The sequence below is a fragment of the Aptenodytes patagonicus genome, chromosome 6 (genome assembly GCF_965638725.1).
Source record: "Aptenodytes patagonicus chromosome 6, bAptPat1.pri.cur, whole genome shotgun sequence".
NCBI classification, from domain to species: domain Eukaryota; kingdom Metazoa; phylum Chordata; class Aves; order Sphenisciformes; family Spheniscidae; genus Aptenodytes; species Aptenodytes patagonicus.
The window spans coordinates 49915965-49935774 of record NC_134954.1 but is presented as its reverse complement, the minus strand read 5'-3'; the positions used below and the strand labels follow the sequence as shown (position 1 = coordinate 49935774).

The 19810-nt window shown below is 39.3% G+C and overlaps 1 protein-coding gene across 4 annotated transcripts; it reads left to right on the top strand.

Moving 5' to 3' along the window:
* Window positions 1-936: 936 nt before the first annotated feature.
* On the top strand, window positions 937-15546 carry RBM45 (RNA binding motif protein 45). Of its 4 annotated transcripts, XR_012995676.1 has the most exons (11): window positions 937-1315; window positions 2917-3039; window positions 3168-3294; window positions 4832-4942; window positions 5292-5471; window positions 6430-6559; window positions 7850-7946; window positions 8298-8464; window positions 9866-10062; window positions 14209-14256; window positions 14428-15546. XR_012995676.1 is itself a non-coding variant. In XM_076342539.1 (10 exons), exons 1-9 carry the CDS (start codon window positions 938-940, stop codon window positions 10056-10058), a joined length of 1503 nt encoding a protein of 500 aa, XP_076198654.1. In that variant the 5' UTR covers window position 937; the 3' UTR covers window positions 10059-10062; window positions 14428-15546. The 4 variants fall into 4 exon arrangements, 3 of the variants coding, with proteins under 3 accessions (XP_076198654.1, XP_076198652.1, XP_076198653.1); XM_076342539.1 differs by lacking the exon at window positions 14209-14256 and having other exon boundaries at window positions 8301-8464; XM_076342537.1 differs by lacking the exon at window positions 14209-14256 and having other exon boundaries at window positions 14428-15545.
* Window positions 15547-19810: the final 4264 nt, after the last annotated feature.

Here is a 19810-nt window from a genome sequence, read left to right as displayed (position 1 = left end):
TGAAGGAGTGTCACCAGCAGGACAAGGGAGGCGACCTTTCCCCTCTACTCAGGACTGGTGAGGCCACACCTGGAGTACCGTGTCCACCTCTGTGCTCCCCAGTATGAGAAAGACATGGACATACCAGAGAGAGTCCAGCAAAGGGCCACAAAGGGACTGGAGCATCTCTCCCATGAGGAAAGGCTGAGAGAGCTGGGACTGTTTAGCCCAGAGAAGAGAAGGCTCAGGGGGATCTCATCAGTGTGTATAAATAGCTGAAGGGATGGAAAGAAGAAAATGGATCCAGACTCTTCTCAATGGTGCCCAGTGACAGAACCAGAGCCAATGGGCACAAACTGAAACACAGGAGGTTCCATCTGAACATCAGGAAACACTTTTTTACAGTGAGGGTGACTGAGCACTGGCACAGGTTGCCCAGAGAGGTTGTGGAGTCTCCCTCTTCGGAGACATTCAAAAGCCGTCTGGACACGGCCCGGGGCAGCCAGCTCAAGGTGGCCCTGCCCGAGCAGGGGGTTGTCCCCGCTGACCTCCGCAGGTTCCTCCCGTCCGGTGGCTCTGCGACACCGCCCCCGGCCGGGCGCTGCCAAGGGAGAGGGGGAGCCCGGGAGCGCCTCTCCTCGGCACCAACCCTCGATACGTTTCTGCTTACTCCTTCCCACCCGCCCGCTGCCGCTCCCGGGGAGCAGGTGCCTGTCTCCTCCAGGGTAGACACGCCGGTGCCCCGGGCAGGCCAGGAGGCGCTCCTGCAGCACAGCCCCTTTCCCCGGGGGGCGAGGTACGCCGCACAGACCGGCTACAGGCGACGCTGTCCCCGTCCGCAGGCCGGGCGGCGAAGCCCGGCGTGGGGCGGCCGGGGAGCCCCGCCCGCCGCAGGCGAGGCCCTGGCCCTGACTGGGTGCCGGGAGGCAGGAGGGGCGCGGCCGGCGCGGCGGAGGACATGTTGTCTCCCCGGCGGAAAGGGCGCTGCGGCCGTTCCCCACCGGCCCCCGAGAAAAGCCAGCGATCCCCGGCGGCCCGGGAGCCGGGCGGCCCCGCTATGGAGGAGGGCAGCGGCTTCCGCCTCTCGGCCGAGTGTCTGGACGAGCCGCCCAACAGCCGCGTCTTCGTGGTGCTGGGCAAGGACACCGGGGAGGCGCTGATCCGAGAGCGCTTCGCCCCCTTCGGGGACATCCAGAACATCTGGCTCCTGCGGGACAAGCGCACCAACGAGTCCCGGGGCATCGCCTTCATCAAGTTCGCCCGCAGCTCGCAGGCGTGCCGGGCCATGGAGGAGATGCACGGCCGCAGCCTGGTCCCCGACACCAAGCCGATCAAGGTACCGCCGCCGGAGCGCGCCGCCCCCTTCCTGCCGGGGAGCGGGGCCGGGGGCGAGCGAGCGAGGCCCGGCGGGGTGTCCCCCCGCTCCCTTCCCAGCATGGCGGCCGCGGAGGGCGGCAGGCCTCGGCGCCGCGCCCCGAGCTTGCGGGTTGAAGGTAGTGTTGGCCTACGCGGGGGCAGCGGGAAGCCCCTCAGCGGGGTGCGGGCTGCGGGGGCGGCCGGTGGCGGAGGCCCGCCTGGAGCAGCCCTGGAAAACCCGCAGCGAGCTGGCCGCCTCGCTTAGCGGCAGGCAGCGAGCCGCCACGGAGAGCGCCAAACCCGCTCCTTGTGGCCTTCTCTCTACATGTACAGGTGCTGACGTTGTCACCCTTTTGGGTCAAACTCGGGGCGGTTTCGGGCTGCGGGGCTTGCGGGCTTGGCGGTGCTCTTCAGGAGGAGCTGCAGTGAGTACCACCCTTGCCTGAAGTTCCCACGTGTGGCGTAAGCTGCAACAGGCCTGGAGAAAATGCAGTACCTGGAAACTAGCTTTTCCTTTTTTTTTTAACCTTGAGGGAATCTCTGTGAAATATTTTAAGACAGTATATTTTAAGTGTTGTAAGCAAGATCAACGTGGATAAATAGAACTGTTTTTGCAAGTATATTTTATATTGGTTTTGTATCTTGTGCACAGTTCTTTCAAAACAATTATGTTTTGGTTTTTTTACCTACGGAACTCACTGGCAGCTTTCAACCTCTTGAATTATTTTCATATTACCCAAGTACTGAGAAGATATGAATGACTTTGAACAGTGGAAGAAGATTCCATGTGTTTCACTTGAAAAAGCAATTGAGTCAGTAAAATCTTTTCTGAAGAACTTGTCATTAGAAGCCAGAAGATCAGAGTTCTATTCCTTACTCCCCTGCATGACTATTAGAAATATAATTCAAGAGCTCTGTGAAATCAGTTGCTGCTTTTGCATAAGAGGCCTACTTTGAAGGTTGTTTGTATTTTTCTTATTTGGTTGTTTTGGGTTTGCTTGCTTTTTTGTGGTTTTTTTTGCCTGCTTGTCTTCTCGGGTGCACTTCTGAGATTAAATTGATTTCATTAATTAAAAAGGATTTTAACAGTTACAGATGTGAGAAGTTATGATCCTTCATCGAACACTAGACCTGCAGACTTTGGCCCAACCGAGCAGTGAACTGCAGTAGCAAGGCTTTAATAAGCTGCTAGGCTTTTTTGTTTGTTTGCTTGCTTGCTTATTTTCTGTTACTACTGCTATACTAGGCCTGTTGCAGTAATGCATTTTTTTTGCTACCTCACATGCTACCTGTGACATTGGCAGTGCTGCTGAATCAGGCTTTGATATTCCTGACCATTCTTCATTATCTCCAGTGAGAACTTCTGCTGGCCTCTGTCCTGTTTGGGGTGTATTGTATTTGTAGGTCTTTTGTCACAGATGCATCTATGATCAGAAATGTTCTTTTTTTCCATATTAGGAAAGCTAGCTTATGTGAAAGATAAATACAAAGACTTGTTAAAACAAACTGTTTTTCTTGCTTTTTGATGTGTGGTTAAGACCCTTTCTCCAGTAATTAATGTCTATGTAATTATTTCACTAGGTATTTATTGCACAGTCAAGAGCTTCTGGAAGCCACCGAGATGTTGAAGATGAGGAGCTTACACGAATCTTTGTTATGATACCAAAATCCTATACAGAGGAAGACCTACGAGAGAAGTTTAAGGTACTGATTCGCTATTTGTTAATTGTTATTTTAAATTGCCTTTGTCCTAATTTATCAGAGGGCTTAACGCATGGAACTTTAATGCATTTTCAAATATTGTAAATTAACATGCTTTTTAATTGTTCTAGATGTATGGAGACATTGAATATTGCAGCATTATTAAAAACAAGACTACTGGAGAAAGTAAAGGTTTGGGCTATGTGAGATATTTAAAACCATCGCAAGCTGCCCGAGCAATTGAGGAGTGTGATCGAAGTAAGAATCTGACTGAGTTCTTTCAAGTTTTTCACAATAAGTGTGTATCATCATTCATGTACCTTTAACTTCTAGTTTTGTTTGCAGGTAAATTATTTATGATGTAAACACATCTTGAGACAAAGTTCTATTGCACATAAAAAATAGTATTATTAACATTCATTGAGAACTGTCACCTGATTACATTCTTGCAGGTCCAAACTGCAAGTAAGATCAGTGAAAAGAGTTTGGAAACGATACAGAGTTTTCTTTCATGTGTTATTGTTGGCCTGTAACGTAGGCTTCATACACAGGAAAACCTCATTTTAATGTATCCCTGGGAATATGCATTTTTAATAAAATATACTTGATATAAGATGAATTTATATCTAAAAATATATTTAATAATCCATAGGGATTCTGTTGTGATTACGTTTATGTAAGAACAAATTCATCCTAATTGAAGTTTGGGGGTTTTTTGTTTGTTTGTTTGTTTTCATTTAACGTCATGGTTAATCTGTTACAGAATGAAAGGCTTTGTATGCTTTATGACCAACCATTTGTCATTTATGCTCTGGTACCACAAAGGTGTTAATGAATTTGAGTGAGTCTGGTGGAAGGCCACCAAGGTGGTCAGGGGCTGAAGCATGTGACTTATGAGGAGAGGATGGAAGGAACTGGGCTTCCTCATCCAGGAGAAGACAGGCTTTTGGGAAAACCTAACAGCAGCCTTCCAGTCCAACCTCCTGTTCAATGTTCGCTTAATCACAAATACGAAACAACCTGGTGTGTGGGTGTGGTTGGTTTTTTTGTTATTCTTCTGTGGGTTTTTTCTTTTCCTCCAGGAATATATGTGGTGGTTCTATATCATATCTATCACAAGTGGTTCTACAAAAATATTTGTGACAATTCTTGCATAGGAATATGAGTCTGAGGTTACTTAGCAGTTAAACTGCTAAGTTAAACTTTATTTCCTTCTTGCTGTGAGGTTAAAATGAAATTAGTTGGATAGCCTGAGAGTAATTTATTTCATAAAAGCAAAACCTAGATCGGTGTAAAACATAGGTAAACTGCTGTTACAGCATGGAAGTTCAGGTGATCGCCTCTGGAGCACTTCTGAATCCTGCCAAGTATCACAGAATGGTCAGAGTTGGAAGGGGCCTCTGGAGGTCGTCTTGCCCAACCCCTCTGCTCAAGCAGGGTCACCTGGGCACTGTGGTTGCCCAGGGCCACGTCCAGACAGCTTTTGAATATCTCCAGGGACGGACACTCCACGACCTCTCTGGGCAACCTGTGCCAGTGCGCAGTCATTCTCACAGCAAGTAGGCTCTGTTGCGCTTAACTTGTGACTAGGAGTAGTTCTATGTGGAAGTTCTTAACTTTCACACAGTTATTATGGCAGACTTCAAGAGTTATAGATTAGTTATTTTCCTAAAGCCAGCACTTACTGGGTTTTCTGAATAATATGTTTCTAAATACAGTACTTGGAGAATGCAGATCCAGTCAGATAATTCAGGTGTGCTGAGGTGTTGCTATAATGTGTGGCTGTTTTTTTCAGGCTACAGGGCCATTTTGGCTGAACCTAAAAATAAGTCATCCGAGTCTTTTGAACATGATTATTATAGTAATAACACGAGGCAAGAACCAAGAGGAAATACACTTCCGTTTTGTAAGTTACAGCTTTTAATACTAAAAATGATTTGTAGTCTTGAGTATAGTCACAAAGTAAGAATGCAGCTTGGAAGAAGGGAAGCTAACGGAGACTTAGGTCAACACTTAAATAGTAGATTGGATGTTGGAGTTAGAAACGAAATGCCTGGCTTGTTTCTATGTTTTTATGGCTCATTTTGCTCTAGTTGGTTGATTATTTTGTGACCTGCATTGGTGAAATAAACACGTTACCTTTAGTGTATATAATTGACTTAGATTACTTTTAAAAGTTGAATGAAAAATATGAATGAAATGAAGGCATGCTAGTGTGATGACTCGAATTATTTATTTTTATGTTGATTCTTGAGGTGGGCAGCCAGAGTTTTGTAGTTTTGAAAAAAATGAGAGCAGAATTCAAGAGTCGGTCTCCAAACGTCTGTCAGTGGTATCACGGCTTCCCTTTATCCAAGAGCAGCTGTTTGCCCTCTTTGATCTAGTCCCAGGACTGGAATATTGTGATGTTCAGCGAGATCCTCATACCAATAGTGGTAAGTAAACGTACAAAAAGATTTTTATTTTTTTTATTTTTTTTTTCTTTCTATGCAGGGAATGCCTTTTAATTGCACTTCAATTCATTTGTATTGCAAAATACAGTACACTTTTTGGAAAGAATGAATGTTTTATGTATCAATGGTTGCTGCTATCACTGATGCATAAACCCCAAAACTCAGTTTTGTTTGAACCCATGTTTACAGATAGCCTTAAATACCTTCATTTTCAGATAATAGAATCTCAAGAAGGACAGACTCAAAACCATGAGAAGTGGTTTTTGGTCAAATTAAGTTAATAGTTTTGGGCAGAGTAAATGGAGAAAAAGTTTCAAAAATTATTAGGCAGCTAGTTTAAATGTTGTCTAAACGGATCTTTTGAGTTTTCATCTTGAAATGGGGGGGTGGTGGTGTGTCTGTGTATAGAAGCTGACATGAGTAAACTGGATTAAATCATTCCAAAACAAATCATGTTTTGTACTGGAAGGATTGTTTTGGTTTCAGTCGTCTTGTTGTTTTGCTGTTGCTGAGAAAAATGTGGAAGAGGTCTCTTCTCCAAGAAGCTTGAAATGGAAATGATTCAGAGAGTTAAAATGTAACTTTACAGTACTTGAGATTCACTGTTGATGGGATAATTGCATTTTAAAATGAAACTGTATATGTTTTTGTTTCTAATTCAGGGCTAGGGAAGAAGACATATTTTAACTTGTGTTGCTTTGCTACCAGCTTTTCAAGTTAGCGTAAATATAGCTGATCTGTCACTAGTTAATTCCACTGAAGTTTTCTTCACAAATATTACTGATGTTGCTATTAAGTAACATAATGTGTGGTAAAAAGACTGAAGAATTTTGTATCATCTATGACTAATGTGCAGTTTAATCATATTGCTTTATGTGAGTGTAGTTTGTTCTTAGGATTTACCCATACCATACTGAAACTGTGTGCACTGTATTTGTAGGGTATGCTGTGATTCAGTACAGTACTGCTGCGTCAGCTATATATGCCAAGTATAAATTACACGGTTTTGAGTATCCTCCTGGAAATCGATTAACTGTCATTTTCCTAGAAGATGGGAGTGATAGCTCAGAGTAAGTACCAATACATAGACATAGAAAGTTGTAAGTTGTGTTCTGGAGAGCAAAACTTAAAATAAATGAATTTTTAACATAAGAAGTAACAGCAATGTCACTGTGATCTTGTTTCATACTCATAGATAGTATTTTCTGAAATTTAGGTGTGTTGGGGTTTTTTGAATGGTTTAGAATAACCCTTTTGAAACTTACTAGTCTTTGATAAAGAAAAGGTTAAAATATATACTCCTAAGATACACTGGAAAATCTTGTATTTGTCAAGAATCTTTGTAAATGTCTCTGTAATATGTAACAAGGCTGGAATGTGTTTTTTGAGTTTTTTGTACTAAAACCAGATTTATCTACTTGATCTCTTGGTTGTGCTTGCAGTACTGCAAATAGTAGCCCTGTGAAGCACATATATGGAGTAAAACTGTTGGGTGCTGAAGATCTGGTATCCCCGCTGTATGGGGATCGTCAGGTTTTACTTTGACCATCTCTAATCTGTTCCTGTGACTTGAATGCCCATTACAAGTTGGGGCAGCTTAGCTACACTCCTGCAGTGAATACTTTGGCTTAGTTTCATCCTAAAGCAATGTAGTTCATGTTAAACCTGTTCTGGGATATGAATGAGGACAGTAAGGAGGGACAATGGGGAGATTCACTTCAGAAGTGCATGCCTGATCTAAACTAAAAAAAACCCAACTCATTGCAACCATCCTTCTTCCAAACAATTTCCTTCATTCTTCAATAGTTTCTACTATTTCATGGGCCTACGACATGGGCTATGAATCTATGCAAAAAGTGCAATTGCTTTTTCTTATTCCGCAACAGAACAAAGAACAATTACTGGAAAATGAGAGCTGGAAGTAAACTTTCTGTGATAATATTCTGAATTGAATCTCCGTGCTCTTTATTGAAACAGGTGAAATTTTTCTGTCCCTTCTGCCTTTTAGGCACCTTTCACAAAATGTAGTGGGCTCTGTAGAGTTGTGTGTGTTTTTGGTTTTTTTTTGGTTTTTTTTTTTTACTTTTCCCCCTTTGAGTATTACAAAACTTCTTTGCTTTTTTTATCTCTATATGTAGAAATGTATGAGTGTTTTCAGTGAGTTGCAGCTAGCATGCATGCTTTCAGATCATGTCTAGAGTGTCATGAAAGCCTGACTTGATTTTCCTTATCTACGTGAGTTTACAGATTTCCAGAGATACTTTCAGATGTGCATTAAAACTTATTTTCTCTTGCTGAATTTAAGATTACCGTAACTTAGCTTTTTCTTTAAAATAGTTTATTACCACTTCTGCTTGCAGCCTCATCAGAAAAATGGCAACACAGCTGGTAACAGCACATGTGTCATCAGTGTTGCGGAATAACAATGCAATTGTTCAACAGTATAGGACACCTCCTGTAAGTTAATATAATGGATACCATTAATATTCTTCTGAATTGTTGTAAGAAACTTCATACATGTCAATAAAGAACACTGCTCACTTTCTTCTGTAACTGTTTTAGATGCTACATTTTTAAGATGTGCCTCTGGTTGGTTTGTACATTTTTATTCCCTGTAAAGGTGTCTAACCTTACTTGGCTTTATTGTCCAATTTAATGAAATAACCAAAGTATACAAATTAAAATGAGAACTGGTAGAGCCTGTTTATGTCCTGTGATAGGAACAAAAATTGTAAATAAGGTAAAATGACTTCCCCCCGCCCCCCCCCATCGGTTAACTTATACTTGCATTTTTTTCCCCTGTTTCAGCAGGCATTTGGAGGAACTTCTGGCTCACAGTTACTTCAGCCCCAAACAGATGCCATACTTCCGCCACACAAAAAAAAAGTTCCACCTGACACTTCTGTGAAGGAAAGGCTTTTCATACTCTTTCATCCCCATCCTTTACCTGTAAATGTATTGGAGGATGTGTTTTGGTAAGACTCCATTTACAAATAAGTGTTCTCTAACCAAAAAAATAACCATGAAATATTTAAAATAAATAAAAAGATTGTCATCATGAAAACTCTTTCCAGAAAAGACAGTGCACAGTGATCAATAAGTAATAAGTGATCAATAGGTAACAGTTGCTTTTTGAAACAAGTGTGTAATGGAATTCACCTTGAAGCATAGATGCAATGTCATCAGTACAGCAGCTTCATTATTGATTAACATAATCTGAAGTAAAATGTCTAGTCTCTTAATGTTTTTTTAACCAAAAAATGTGGTACTTCCAGTTCTTACAGCCTAATTTATTTGGCATTTCCTTGTACATATTTCTATAAGGAATTTAAGTATTTTGATAAATTTCCACAGTAATTTAGGGGAGTAAGTGTAGGGAGTTTTTTTCTGATATATCCTGAGACATTTTGATGGCTTGCATCTTATTGACACTATTACAACTGTCCTTTCACACTGTCTCCCTATGAGGAGCAAAGACTTGAGAGGCAATTTTTGCCATCTTTAAAACAAAGCTATAGTTCAGCTGTTCTCCAGTATTTTATATTATTTATTTTTAGTATACTCTTGAAGAAAAAGACATTCCCCTTTTCTAATAGCTGGCATTTTCAATAAATCTTTGGAAAGCTAAAATATTTTTCAAAGCACCGGGAAAGGAAAAGAAACAATATGCACTTGTGTGGAATTTAAAACTGTACCTATTTGATATACTGAATTTTCTTAATCAGATGCTGTAGAAGAAAAAGGCTATGCACCCTAGTCTTGACACTTGTATAACTTCGCTATGAAGCAAGCAGACTTTATTTATTTTTTTTAAAAGTTTTTTAAGGAACTGTCTAGGAATCTCCTGAGGACTTGGAAAAGTTTTTCCGTAAAGCTTTAGCGCTTGCTTTTTGAGTCATTTCAGCGAGACCTTTTCAAGATGAATCGCAACTGAGCAAGTTCATTTAAGTGAGATGCAAGTTTAGCCTCTGAATTATCTGCTGGTTTGTGTGTGTGTGCTTTTTGGTTTGTTTGGGGTTTTTTGTTGTGGGTTTTTTGAGTGCCATTTAGCGTTTGGGGACTATGGTATTGATTAGCTTTACATATTCTTTTAAATAAGAGATAAATCACTGGTGCTTGTGGTTCTATTGTAATATTCCATGGAAAATATTGCCTACAAACTTTTGGTTTTGTTTCTGTTTCTGCCTGGAATTCTAGAGAAGGGAATATGAAAACTGGGAGTTTTGGAAGAGGGCAGCAGAAGAAAATACAGCATACATATGAGAATATAGTTTTTGCAGCTACCAAATCATATATACTTCAGATTGGATAATAGGTATCTGTGTTGCAGCAAAACCTGTAAATTATCTTTTTTTTTTTTCTTTTTTCTCCCCCAGTCGTTTTGGACACTTGATAAAAGTTTACCTTGTGGCTGGAAAAAATGTGGGCTATGCAAAATTTGCAGACAGAGCAAGTGCCAGTGATGCCATAACTGCGTTACATGGCAAGATTGTGAATGGTGTCAGACTTAAAGTAAGGTTGGCAGACTCGCCTACAGAAGAATCTAACAAACGTCAGAGAACTTATTGAGCAGGTGAGTACCCCATCTGAGCTGTTAATTAAACTGAAGTTCAACTACTTGAAATAGTGATAGGCAAAGTATTTTGAAGTTAGATATGAATATGTAATGATAAACTTTCAAGTTATTAGCTAAAAATAGATTTAAATTTAATTTGTGATATATGTGTGTGTATACATGTATATATGGTTGTGTGCATGCTTATATATGCACACGTACACTTTATTTTAGTAAAAATCTATTTTTATAATTTTTGAACAAATATGAGCCAGTTGATTAACATCAGTCTAGATGTTCATAGAAATACTCACTTTATGTACATAAGAATATCAGTTAACATTGAAAAGAGTATGCAAAAAATAAACAATGGAACTGAGATCAGCTTGTGTGTGTCTTTCTTTCATTAAAAACACATGCCCTCACAATGACATTGGATAAAGATGCAGAGTTTAGTCCTTGAAGGGCAGAGGAGGGAAGGAGTAAATAAAAAAGGACATGGGAAGGACAGGGTAGGTTGCCAGGTAAAACCGAAGGTTTGGGGTTTTTGGGTCATCTGGATTCTCAGAAATCAGCTGTAGCTGGAATGTGTGATAGTGGAGAAAATAATATTGCAGAGCCTGTTGTGGTGGGATTGAGGTGTATGCTTAAGATAATTAGTTTGAGAATGTATTAGTTGATGCTTATGGCCTATGAAAGCTGGCTGACCTCCTAGAGAGGTTTTATAGAGTTCAGGGACCAAAATTCACCTGTTCTTTTAAAACATTGATTTGATTCAAATTATAACAATTTTTTTAATTTTTTTTTTTTTTAACCTTAGGACTATTACCAAAAGAGAAATATAGTTGGGGTAGGAAAGGCTAAGCCCTGTTTTCTACAAAATAACTCCAAATATTACTGTAGCTTCCAAATAATTTCAGTAGCCATATCTTTATAGGGGACATACAGTTTTGCTTTAACTCATTCAGAAAACATCACATGAAATGCTGACTCTCTTTGCATCAATGTTTTACTTCTAAGCTTCACTCCTTCTGCCATTCTTTGTGTAGATACTCTTTGTGACCTGTGAGTTACAAAGACCAAAAGATTTTGCCCACAGTGTTCTTTTCCTTCTTTTTTCCTAAGGACTTTCTTGTTGTTCTTTTGATAAGCAGCAGTTACTAAAGGTGGCCTTAGTCTTTATACCCAACTTACTTTTTAAAAAACCTGGATTTCTAGCATTCTTTTCCTGCATTGAATTGTAGCTAAAACTAATTTGAAACTTTTTTAATCAGCAGCTCTGGTGAATGCAATTTTAAGTAACTTGTACCCATGCTCTTATCTTTGTACAAAGGTTTTGTTTGTTTTTAATGTGACTTTTACTTCCAATAATAAAAGGCCAGCCTCTTGGTCACTAAATGATGATGTAAAGTGTAATGTAATACTAGGTCTGCCTTGACTACTTTTTACTAGAAAAGTGTAGGTACAATATGCATCCAAAATCAGAAAGATGATTTATTCTTACTTTCTTTGTTTTTAAGAAAGATAAGAGTGAGAAGACTGGGAGGTTCTCTTCTGTTTGTCAGTCTAGAACTGTGGTTGTTTGTGTTTTTTTTTTTTTTTTTTTTTTTTATTCACACACACAAGTGTGCACGCATACACAGGCACACATCTTTCCAGTGTGATTTTTTTTTTTTTTTTTTTGAGAAGATTCTTTAAGGTCTCCAGCTGACAAAAGGTGTGCAGCTGGTCACCAAATGGGATTTTCAAAAGGCTAAAACTTACTTCATATTTCAAATTATGTTAAAAAGTTAAAAAGTTCTAATATTTGACTATTTAGAAACCTGAACTCCCTTATAAGGTGAGGGTAAGACATAAACATTTGCTGTTGTGCCATTTTACCTAATTAGAAAACTGGAGAAATTAGGTCATATTTGAAGAATAATCTTTTTACGCATGCAAAATTACAGCAGAGCTCTTTGTCCTTTCCTAGGTTTTTGCATTTCTGTAAATTTTCAAATAATAAAGAGTACTAGTTTTAGTTTCTTCGAAGATGAACACCCTAAAGCTGTCTTGGACAGATTACCTGTAATTCTGGTGCAAATGACTGCTGAATATTTCCCCTCTCTTTAGCCTCTCATCTGCTGTGTCCGTGCAATAACACAGGTAGAAGAGCTTTCTAAATTTACTGTGTTGCATCTTGTTACATCCTGTACATCACATTCTTGATACTGAGTCTCTTAGCAGGTTGTCTTAGCATCTCTCTCTTCTTAGCATAGACAGACAAAATTACTTGCTCTTTTTTTGTCCTTTAGCCAGTTTCTCAAATTCAAACAAAATGGTACATAAAAAGAAAGATTCCATCTGTGCTCCTTTTTGAAAGGGCTTGCCCATTTAAATAAAGCTTACCATTGTGTGACTTTGCATTGGACTGACTGGCAAACAAGTTCAGTAGTTTAGAGGCCTATATTTTGCTTTCAGTTAAAGCTTTAAATTGTGCATGTGAAAGGGGATGGAATTCTCTCTCCCTCTGAAATAGTACTTTTTTTTTTTTTTGAAGATGTGAGAATATTAACTTTTGTTCTTTTTGAATTTTAGCTGGAGGAAATAATAATCTTAGCTAAAACTTCTGTGAGTTTTCACTTAAGGAAGTCATCGCCTCTTTAGAAAAGATTTTTTTTTTTTTTTTTTTTACGTCCTGTTGTATTGCTTGCCTTTTATCTCTAACAAGGTGACTGGATTTTTGCAATAGTCCTTTCTATACAAGGTTCTGTGATTAAAATCAGTGATAAGATCTGTGAATTCAATAAAATCTATATGAAAATAAATGTAATTCAATTGACTAATTAAATTTAAATAAAATATTTATTATTTCAATGCAGTTTTTATCTGACTTTTTGAAGTTTTTTCCCCAATAATATTTTTCTTATGTAAATCATCTTTTTTTTAATATAACTTACAAACTAGTTTCTTAAAAATGTTTTATGGTAACGGTATGCTACTGATAATGCTCTTGTGATGTAAACTTCTGATCATAAGAACAGTCTATTATCTTACAACAACAAGTTTTGTTTATCAGGAGAATTTGAGTACATGTGTATTAATATTCTAAGCTAATCCATCTAATGAATTTTGCAGGCTCTGACTCTCCTACAAGTCAATGAAAATGCAATTGTTTATATGAGTAGTTAAAAGTAGCAGAGAAAATAATGGAAATACAGACCAATAAGGTTCTCTTAACTGCTTTAAGTTCTAATGTAAGTTGGTTTTTTTTTGGTGGGTGTGTGAGAGGTTCTCCCCTCTTATGCTAAGTTGGTTGAAATAATTAATGATTAATGGTTGAAATAATCACTTTTCACCGACTCAAAGCAAGATGGTTTAGGCTTGAGAAGGCAACTACAGTGTCTACTTCTAGGCAGTTGCTAAAAGAAGAAGCTGTCTTAATGTTCTTGGCGTTGACCAGCTTGTGCTCTCTAGTCAGGTTTTTGCATTGCTTTGAGTATTTCGTGAGAACCTCACTGCAATTCTTTGATGCCTGTTGTGTAAATTGTATCACTCAAAAATAGAAGAGCAAGGAAAGAATTTGGTATCTTTCAGAAGAATGTATTGTGGAATTCTGGTTAATCTCTTCATTGCAACCTGGTAGTTCTATTTAAATACCACCCCACATCCCCTCACCCAAAAAAAACCCCCGCCCCAAAACCAAACAAAAAACCCAAACCCACCCCAAACATTTTTCACGAAACAGAGCTTCTAACTAGCACTATATTAGAAATGCAGAACACGGATATCTAGGGCTGGATTCTGTGGCTCTTAATAATCATCGCTGATCGGCTTTAACCCACAGCCAATGGATTTGTTGCATTTTTTCCCCTTCTGAAAATGTTTGGTGGTGTTCTTAAATAACTATTTAGTTACTTACAAAGTTGAAAAACACTTATTCTGTCATGAAATACTTGGTTATTGTTGTCTTTTGTTATCCTTGTCCTGAAAAAGTCCTGCATCGCTGATTTGATTTGCATTCTTTTTTTTTTTTAGTTAAACTTCAGGATTTTAATAAAGTTTTAACATGTATATTTATAATGATTTATTTCTGTGCAAAAATGTTTTAAAAAAAGGTAATTGTATCATAGTTGAAATATACTCCAGAATAAAAAAAAAGTTAACTATATTTTGTATCAACAGTATACTGCAGAAAAATTGCTGGCTTTCACACACTGCTCAGAAAAAGAGGTACTTCTTTAAATGCGGGAGAAGCATATATAAAATTTTAATATTATTCTTCTAAATATATTAAAAGCCTTATTTATATGCTGTTGTAATTATTATGTTTTCTAATATATGTATTTTAAAATAGGTATGTTGCTTTTTGATACTATTTTTGTACTTGTGTTTTTTCTACAGAAACTAAATAATGACATGACCCTCAGCTGACTGACTGACTGACTGAAAACGTGACTAGACATGGTTCCTGTGGACAGTGACAGCTTTTTTTTTTTAATTGTTACTTAGCTGATCTTCTCTCTCTCTCTCTCTCTCTCTCTCTCTCTCTCTCTCTGGTACTCTCTGGTTTTAAAAATGCAGACATGCAGTTTTGAAAATTATCTAGGCGTTAAAAACTGTAAACTAGTGGTTGTTGTTGTAGTAGTCTATAATCTTGTATTATAGAAATACCTCTCGTGTTTAACAATTCCTCCTCTAAGATGGAAATTACAATGGTGGGGGAAATAAAGGAGTCAGCATTTTGTGGCTTGACTGGTTAATTGATAATGATTCAGACTATAACTGTTAAAATAGAAGACATTTCTCATGATCCAAATTACACTGAAAACTGAAGTACAGCAGTAAATTAAAAGAAAACGAAATAACTGTTTCAAAAACTGCTAGCAAACCTGACAGTATTAAGCTAGATTTAAGAAAATAGCTGTAAGCAAGAAAATGATTCAAGTACATTCTTAAATATTTTGTTGATTTGGGCCAAAAGTATTCATTATGCTTTGTATGCTGTTTAGTGAAAAGGATATTTGACTGCGGCTCAGACTACCAGAGCTGCTTACATTTATCCTTTCTTATCCTCAGGTCTTCTGGTTATAACTGTGGGGAAAGTATGGAGTCTAAGAGTGGGGTTTTTTTCTGTTTTGAGGAGTTGGAGTTTTTTTGGTCTCGTTTTTTTGAGTTTTTCAAGAAGCTTTCAATGCATATGTTGTTTAAGTAAGAATTGGACAATTCAGCGTTTCAGCAGCATAAAGAGGATTTCAGCATTGATGAAGAGTAAATTAAGATAGTTCGAATAAGTATTTGCACAGATAATTTTCTAATGCCAAATATTTTTCTGTGTATTCCTGAATACTGCTTGTTGAATTGAAAATATCCTGGTTATTAAAATAATTTATACAGATAAAATTGATAAATTCTAGTTGTATGCACACTAGAGGACAAGCATGCTCTCGGATGCATCCTGCTTCCCAGCGTCTCCGGTCCTGGTCCCTTGATTATCAGTGTGGGGAGAGACAGTGGAGCATCCTGTAACTTCCTCTGGCTCTGAGCACCTTCAGAAAGATTTCTTTCTAAGAAAGCCCTAGACCGCAGGAAAACAGGGGTGAGAATACAGGTCTTACTCCCTTAGTTATCAGGCATGGGATAGTGAACTGGGTTTCAAAGTAGATAAAGCCAGTGTATACAGTTTTAATGTGATGGGAGAGTTATTTATATTGATAAGGGGGGTTGGGTCACAGGGGAGACAGAATGAATGACAGCCCATCGTAGATCTGGATAGTGGGGTTTATTTAAGAACCACCAAGATCTGAGCTTTTATCCTATCTCATAATCTCATGCACTTACCTGCTTTTCTCCCTGTCAGCAGCGTTAGGTTCACGTAGCCTCAGGTTCCCTTCCTAGCAGGGAGATCGTTGCTGTCAGGAGGGTTGGGCAGAAAGTTGCCTTTGTGCTGTGCAGCTGCTCATAGTCACCAGCCTCGGGTCCCACTGGCCAGTGTCCCTGGGCAGCCTTTGGCATTTGTTTCTGTGCAGCTCGCTGAGCTCCAGGATCATCCCCCCCTTCCATGATCTTCACCTTCTGTTTCTCCAGCCCCTTATTCTTTCTAAGAATGTTACTTCTCACCAGGAAACCTTCCTTGCAGCCTCCTTTCTGGTGCTCCAAGTCCCTGACTTTCCCAGTCTCAATAGTGAATGTGCAGAAGCACAGCACCTTATAATTCGTGGTTTTGTCTTGTGCCTTTGTATTAATTTAAGCTATGTTTTTACCTACAACAGATGGCCTCCTTTTCTTGTTTTCTTTGTTTTTCAAAGAGGAGGAAACGAGAATGTATTGGGAAATACCTCTAGTTGTACGTAGCTGAAAGCTGCAGGTGAAACTCTTTTAAATTTTCTCCATGGTTTTGCAACAGCAAAAGACATGCACCCGTTAAAGCAGTGCCCCTGGCTGGGGTTGGGGGGGGGGGGGGGGCAGAAAGAGGAGGGAGCAGAGAGTTTGATACAATCTTTTTAACTGGAAGGTATGTTTACTCAAAACTTAGAGCTTTACCATTCAGTGCTTCACAGTCAGCCGTCTCAGAACACTGCTAGGATACAAACCTAGATTAGCCATCTGGTAATGTCATGTGATTTCACCTACTATCAAATTAATGCTATTAGAATAATATTTACATGCAGCATACATAATATTTCCTATGCAGCAAATATTTTAAAGCAGTTAGTAAATTGGTCTCTAATACAAGATATAGCCACATTCAACTAGTTTTTCTTTATTTCCTGCTCTTTATAAAAAGAAGTATCAGTAAAAATATTTTTGCATTAGAGAGGGTATATGAGAACAAGTGCTGTCATTGCAATTGCTTTAGAAGTTTAAATTTTAAGTGACAGAAACTATGTATTTAAAAAGCCACAAAGCAGTATTATTTCTTATGTTAAAAGAATACTAGAATTCAAACGCTCAAACATTAAGAAGTTGCAGAATAAAGGTTGCCTAAGAAACCTCCTTTTGCTTCTCTCCATTCCCCTAGTACGTGTAACGATGCAGTCCTTGAGGACTCACCAGCAGCTTTTTTCCCCCAAAGGCACTTGTTTCATTCAGCACAAAGAATGAAATTGAATCAGGGCTGCATGGTTGAAGCAGGCTGTAAAATTTCTGCTCAATTTGTTGTAGGTGTTAGAAATTACATAGTGAAAAAAACAAGTTTCTGGTTGAGCCTGGAGAATGGGATCCTCTCTCTGACTCTGGCCCGGAGATTGTTTGTGAGGGGGTTGGCATTTCTCTGGGGTTCCTCTGGAAAAGTCCTGTTTGGGGTTTTTGTTTGTGCCTTTTTGTTTGTTTGTTTTGTTTCCCTTGTCCTCACCACAAATTTTGAGTAGAATTTGGGGCTTTCCTGTATTTGCTCAGGGGAAATTATTCTGACCAGGTTGCCATAGATCAAAACTCCAGAACCATTGAGCAGCATCTTTGCAGCCTTAACTATACAGTGCATGTGTGCAGTGAGTCCAATATTTCTAGAAAGCATCAGTCCTACTCTGCAAGCATGACAGAGACACCATGCTCATATAGCGGGTCTGACACATGCTGCTGAACGAGTGTGATGCAGTGTATCTGCATCTTAGGAGTAAGCTAAAACACAGCCTACAAGGGGTGAGGTACTGTGCCAGCACAAGCGTCTTTTCAGTGTATGTGCAGATCTTTACTGTCTTTATTTGTCTTTACTCAAGAGAGTGCTTTAAAGTATAGGATAACAGTGGATGTGTTATCTAGGTGCCAGGTGAAATGCTAAGAATCTCTGTATAGTCAGCTGAAAAAAGAAAAAATTCTCATTTACATGTTTGAATTGGCCTTTTTGATGAGTCTCTCCAATGTCAAGATCCCCAGTCTAATGTGGCACTGAAGGTAGATGCCTGTGTGTTTAGGTGATGTAAACATCCCCGGGAGTGTAGACACTCAAAAATGAAGTGACTGGTGTCTGAGCTTAGCCATCCAAGATGGGAAAGAATCATCATCTGTTAGAATGATCCTAACAGCTACACGAGGGAGCATTCAACACACACAGAGGATTAAAAGATACCCTTTACATCTTGAAGTAATGTTACAAAATAGACAGAACAGTGCCATTTTCTAATTGTTCTCAATCCTGTTTCTGTTACTGCTTGTCTGTGGGAATAGTGGGCCACTGCACTCCCCTGGGCATGGAAGATCAGTGCTCTGTACGTAGTCCTGCTTCGGGCTACAGAGCTCTCTTGCCTGCTTGTTCGGTCAGGCCTTGAACTGAAGAGAACTGAGCTGGTACTCAGAGGAAAGAAATTTCCCCATTTTCAGTACTGAGACTTTGAGATACCCTAAGAAGCAGCTCTGCAAGCAGACAGTATCTTTTCTTTTTAGTCACTGTTGAATCAGTCTATTAGGTGACTCACGTGGAGTCATTTGTAGTGTTCTGGTAACGTTTTTTAGAAGATCCTTCAAAGCAAAATCATTACTTGCCCTCCTTAGAGTTCAGTGTATTTCCCAAAAGCATTGATGTACTTGTCTTTGCCAGCTAAATACCAGTTTGTGTAAATACATTTTGCTATTTTAAGGTCCCGCAGCAGTTTTGATTGGATATGGTATTCACCACTCCTTGTTTAAATTGTTATATGGCACTACCGGTAAGTAGCTGGCATGCTGCTTTTCTAGGTCATTTAATTGGTAAGAAAAAACTCTGTCTTGCTGTGAGGATGAGCATTAGGTTCCTGTACTGAAAAAAACTGTGTCACGTATATGCCTTTTGCTGGTGGTTAGTAAATTGGCTAAAACTGTATAGGTTTTTTTGTGTGTTGTTTTGCAGTAATAGTGCTTTAATGTTGGTAAGTAGAATTTAGTATGCTTATCTGTAAGTGACTTGGATTTCAGCTGTGTTCATCAGCCATAGTTTCTGTTGGCATTGAACAGGGCTTTTGTACCTTTTGAAAATGAGATAATACAGATTTCATACATTATGCTAAATGATGTCCAGTAGAAATTATTTTATCTGTTTAGAACCATTATTTATCCAGTCATAACCACTTGGTCAGCAGAGGAGCCTTTTGCTTGTGTAACTGGAGAAAGATACTAATTTACTTATGTTGCCTGAATGTCTACATTAGGGTATTTCTGATCACTAAGTGAAAAAAGGCTGTTCTCAAGAGGGCTGTGCATTCCAAATGTGGTCTGTGAGTCGGTGGTTGCAATTAGTTCCCTTCACTGGTCTTGGGGCTCCTACTTGAGACCTTTCTCTTTGGTGGTACAAACCACTACTAGAGTACCTCCCTCACGTGGGGGTAGAGCCCAGGCTTGCATTGCGCAGTGGAATTGGATTTCCTTCGCATCCTTCCTCTCTCTTCCTGTTAATGGTCCATTTTCTGACCCAGGGTACTCTGTCGTGTTATTTCTACTCTGTCTGCAGAGATATCATCTAATGACTGCAATGCCAGGCACCTCCGCTCTTTCAGTTACTGTAGCAGTAAGTGAGAGGCAGAAGAGGGAATAATCGTATGTAAGTGGAAGCTCTTGAAGGTGAAAACAACATACAATTATGTGCACAGCTCCAGTTCAGGAAAACTACTAATTTCATATTCTCACCGTACCATTCTTCTAAACTTTCTACTTGTTAAACATTCACTTAAAGCTTTGACAAAGATTCTGCTCAAGTTTTTCACAGAATGTCGGATTTCAACTGCAGTTGGACTGGTAAACCTTCTTCAAAATAAATTGGAGAAAAAAATTATAAATGAAAGGAGGAGGGTTAACGATGCTAAGTTCACTTAACGTC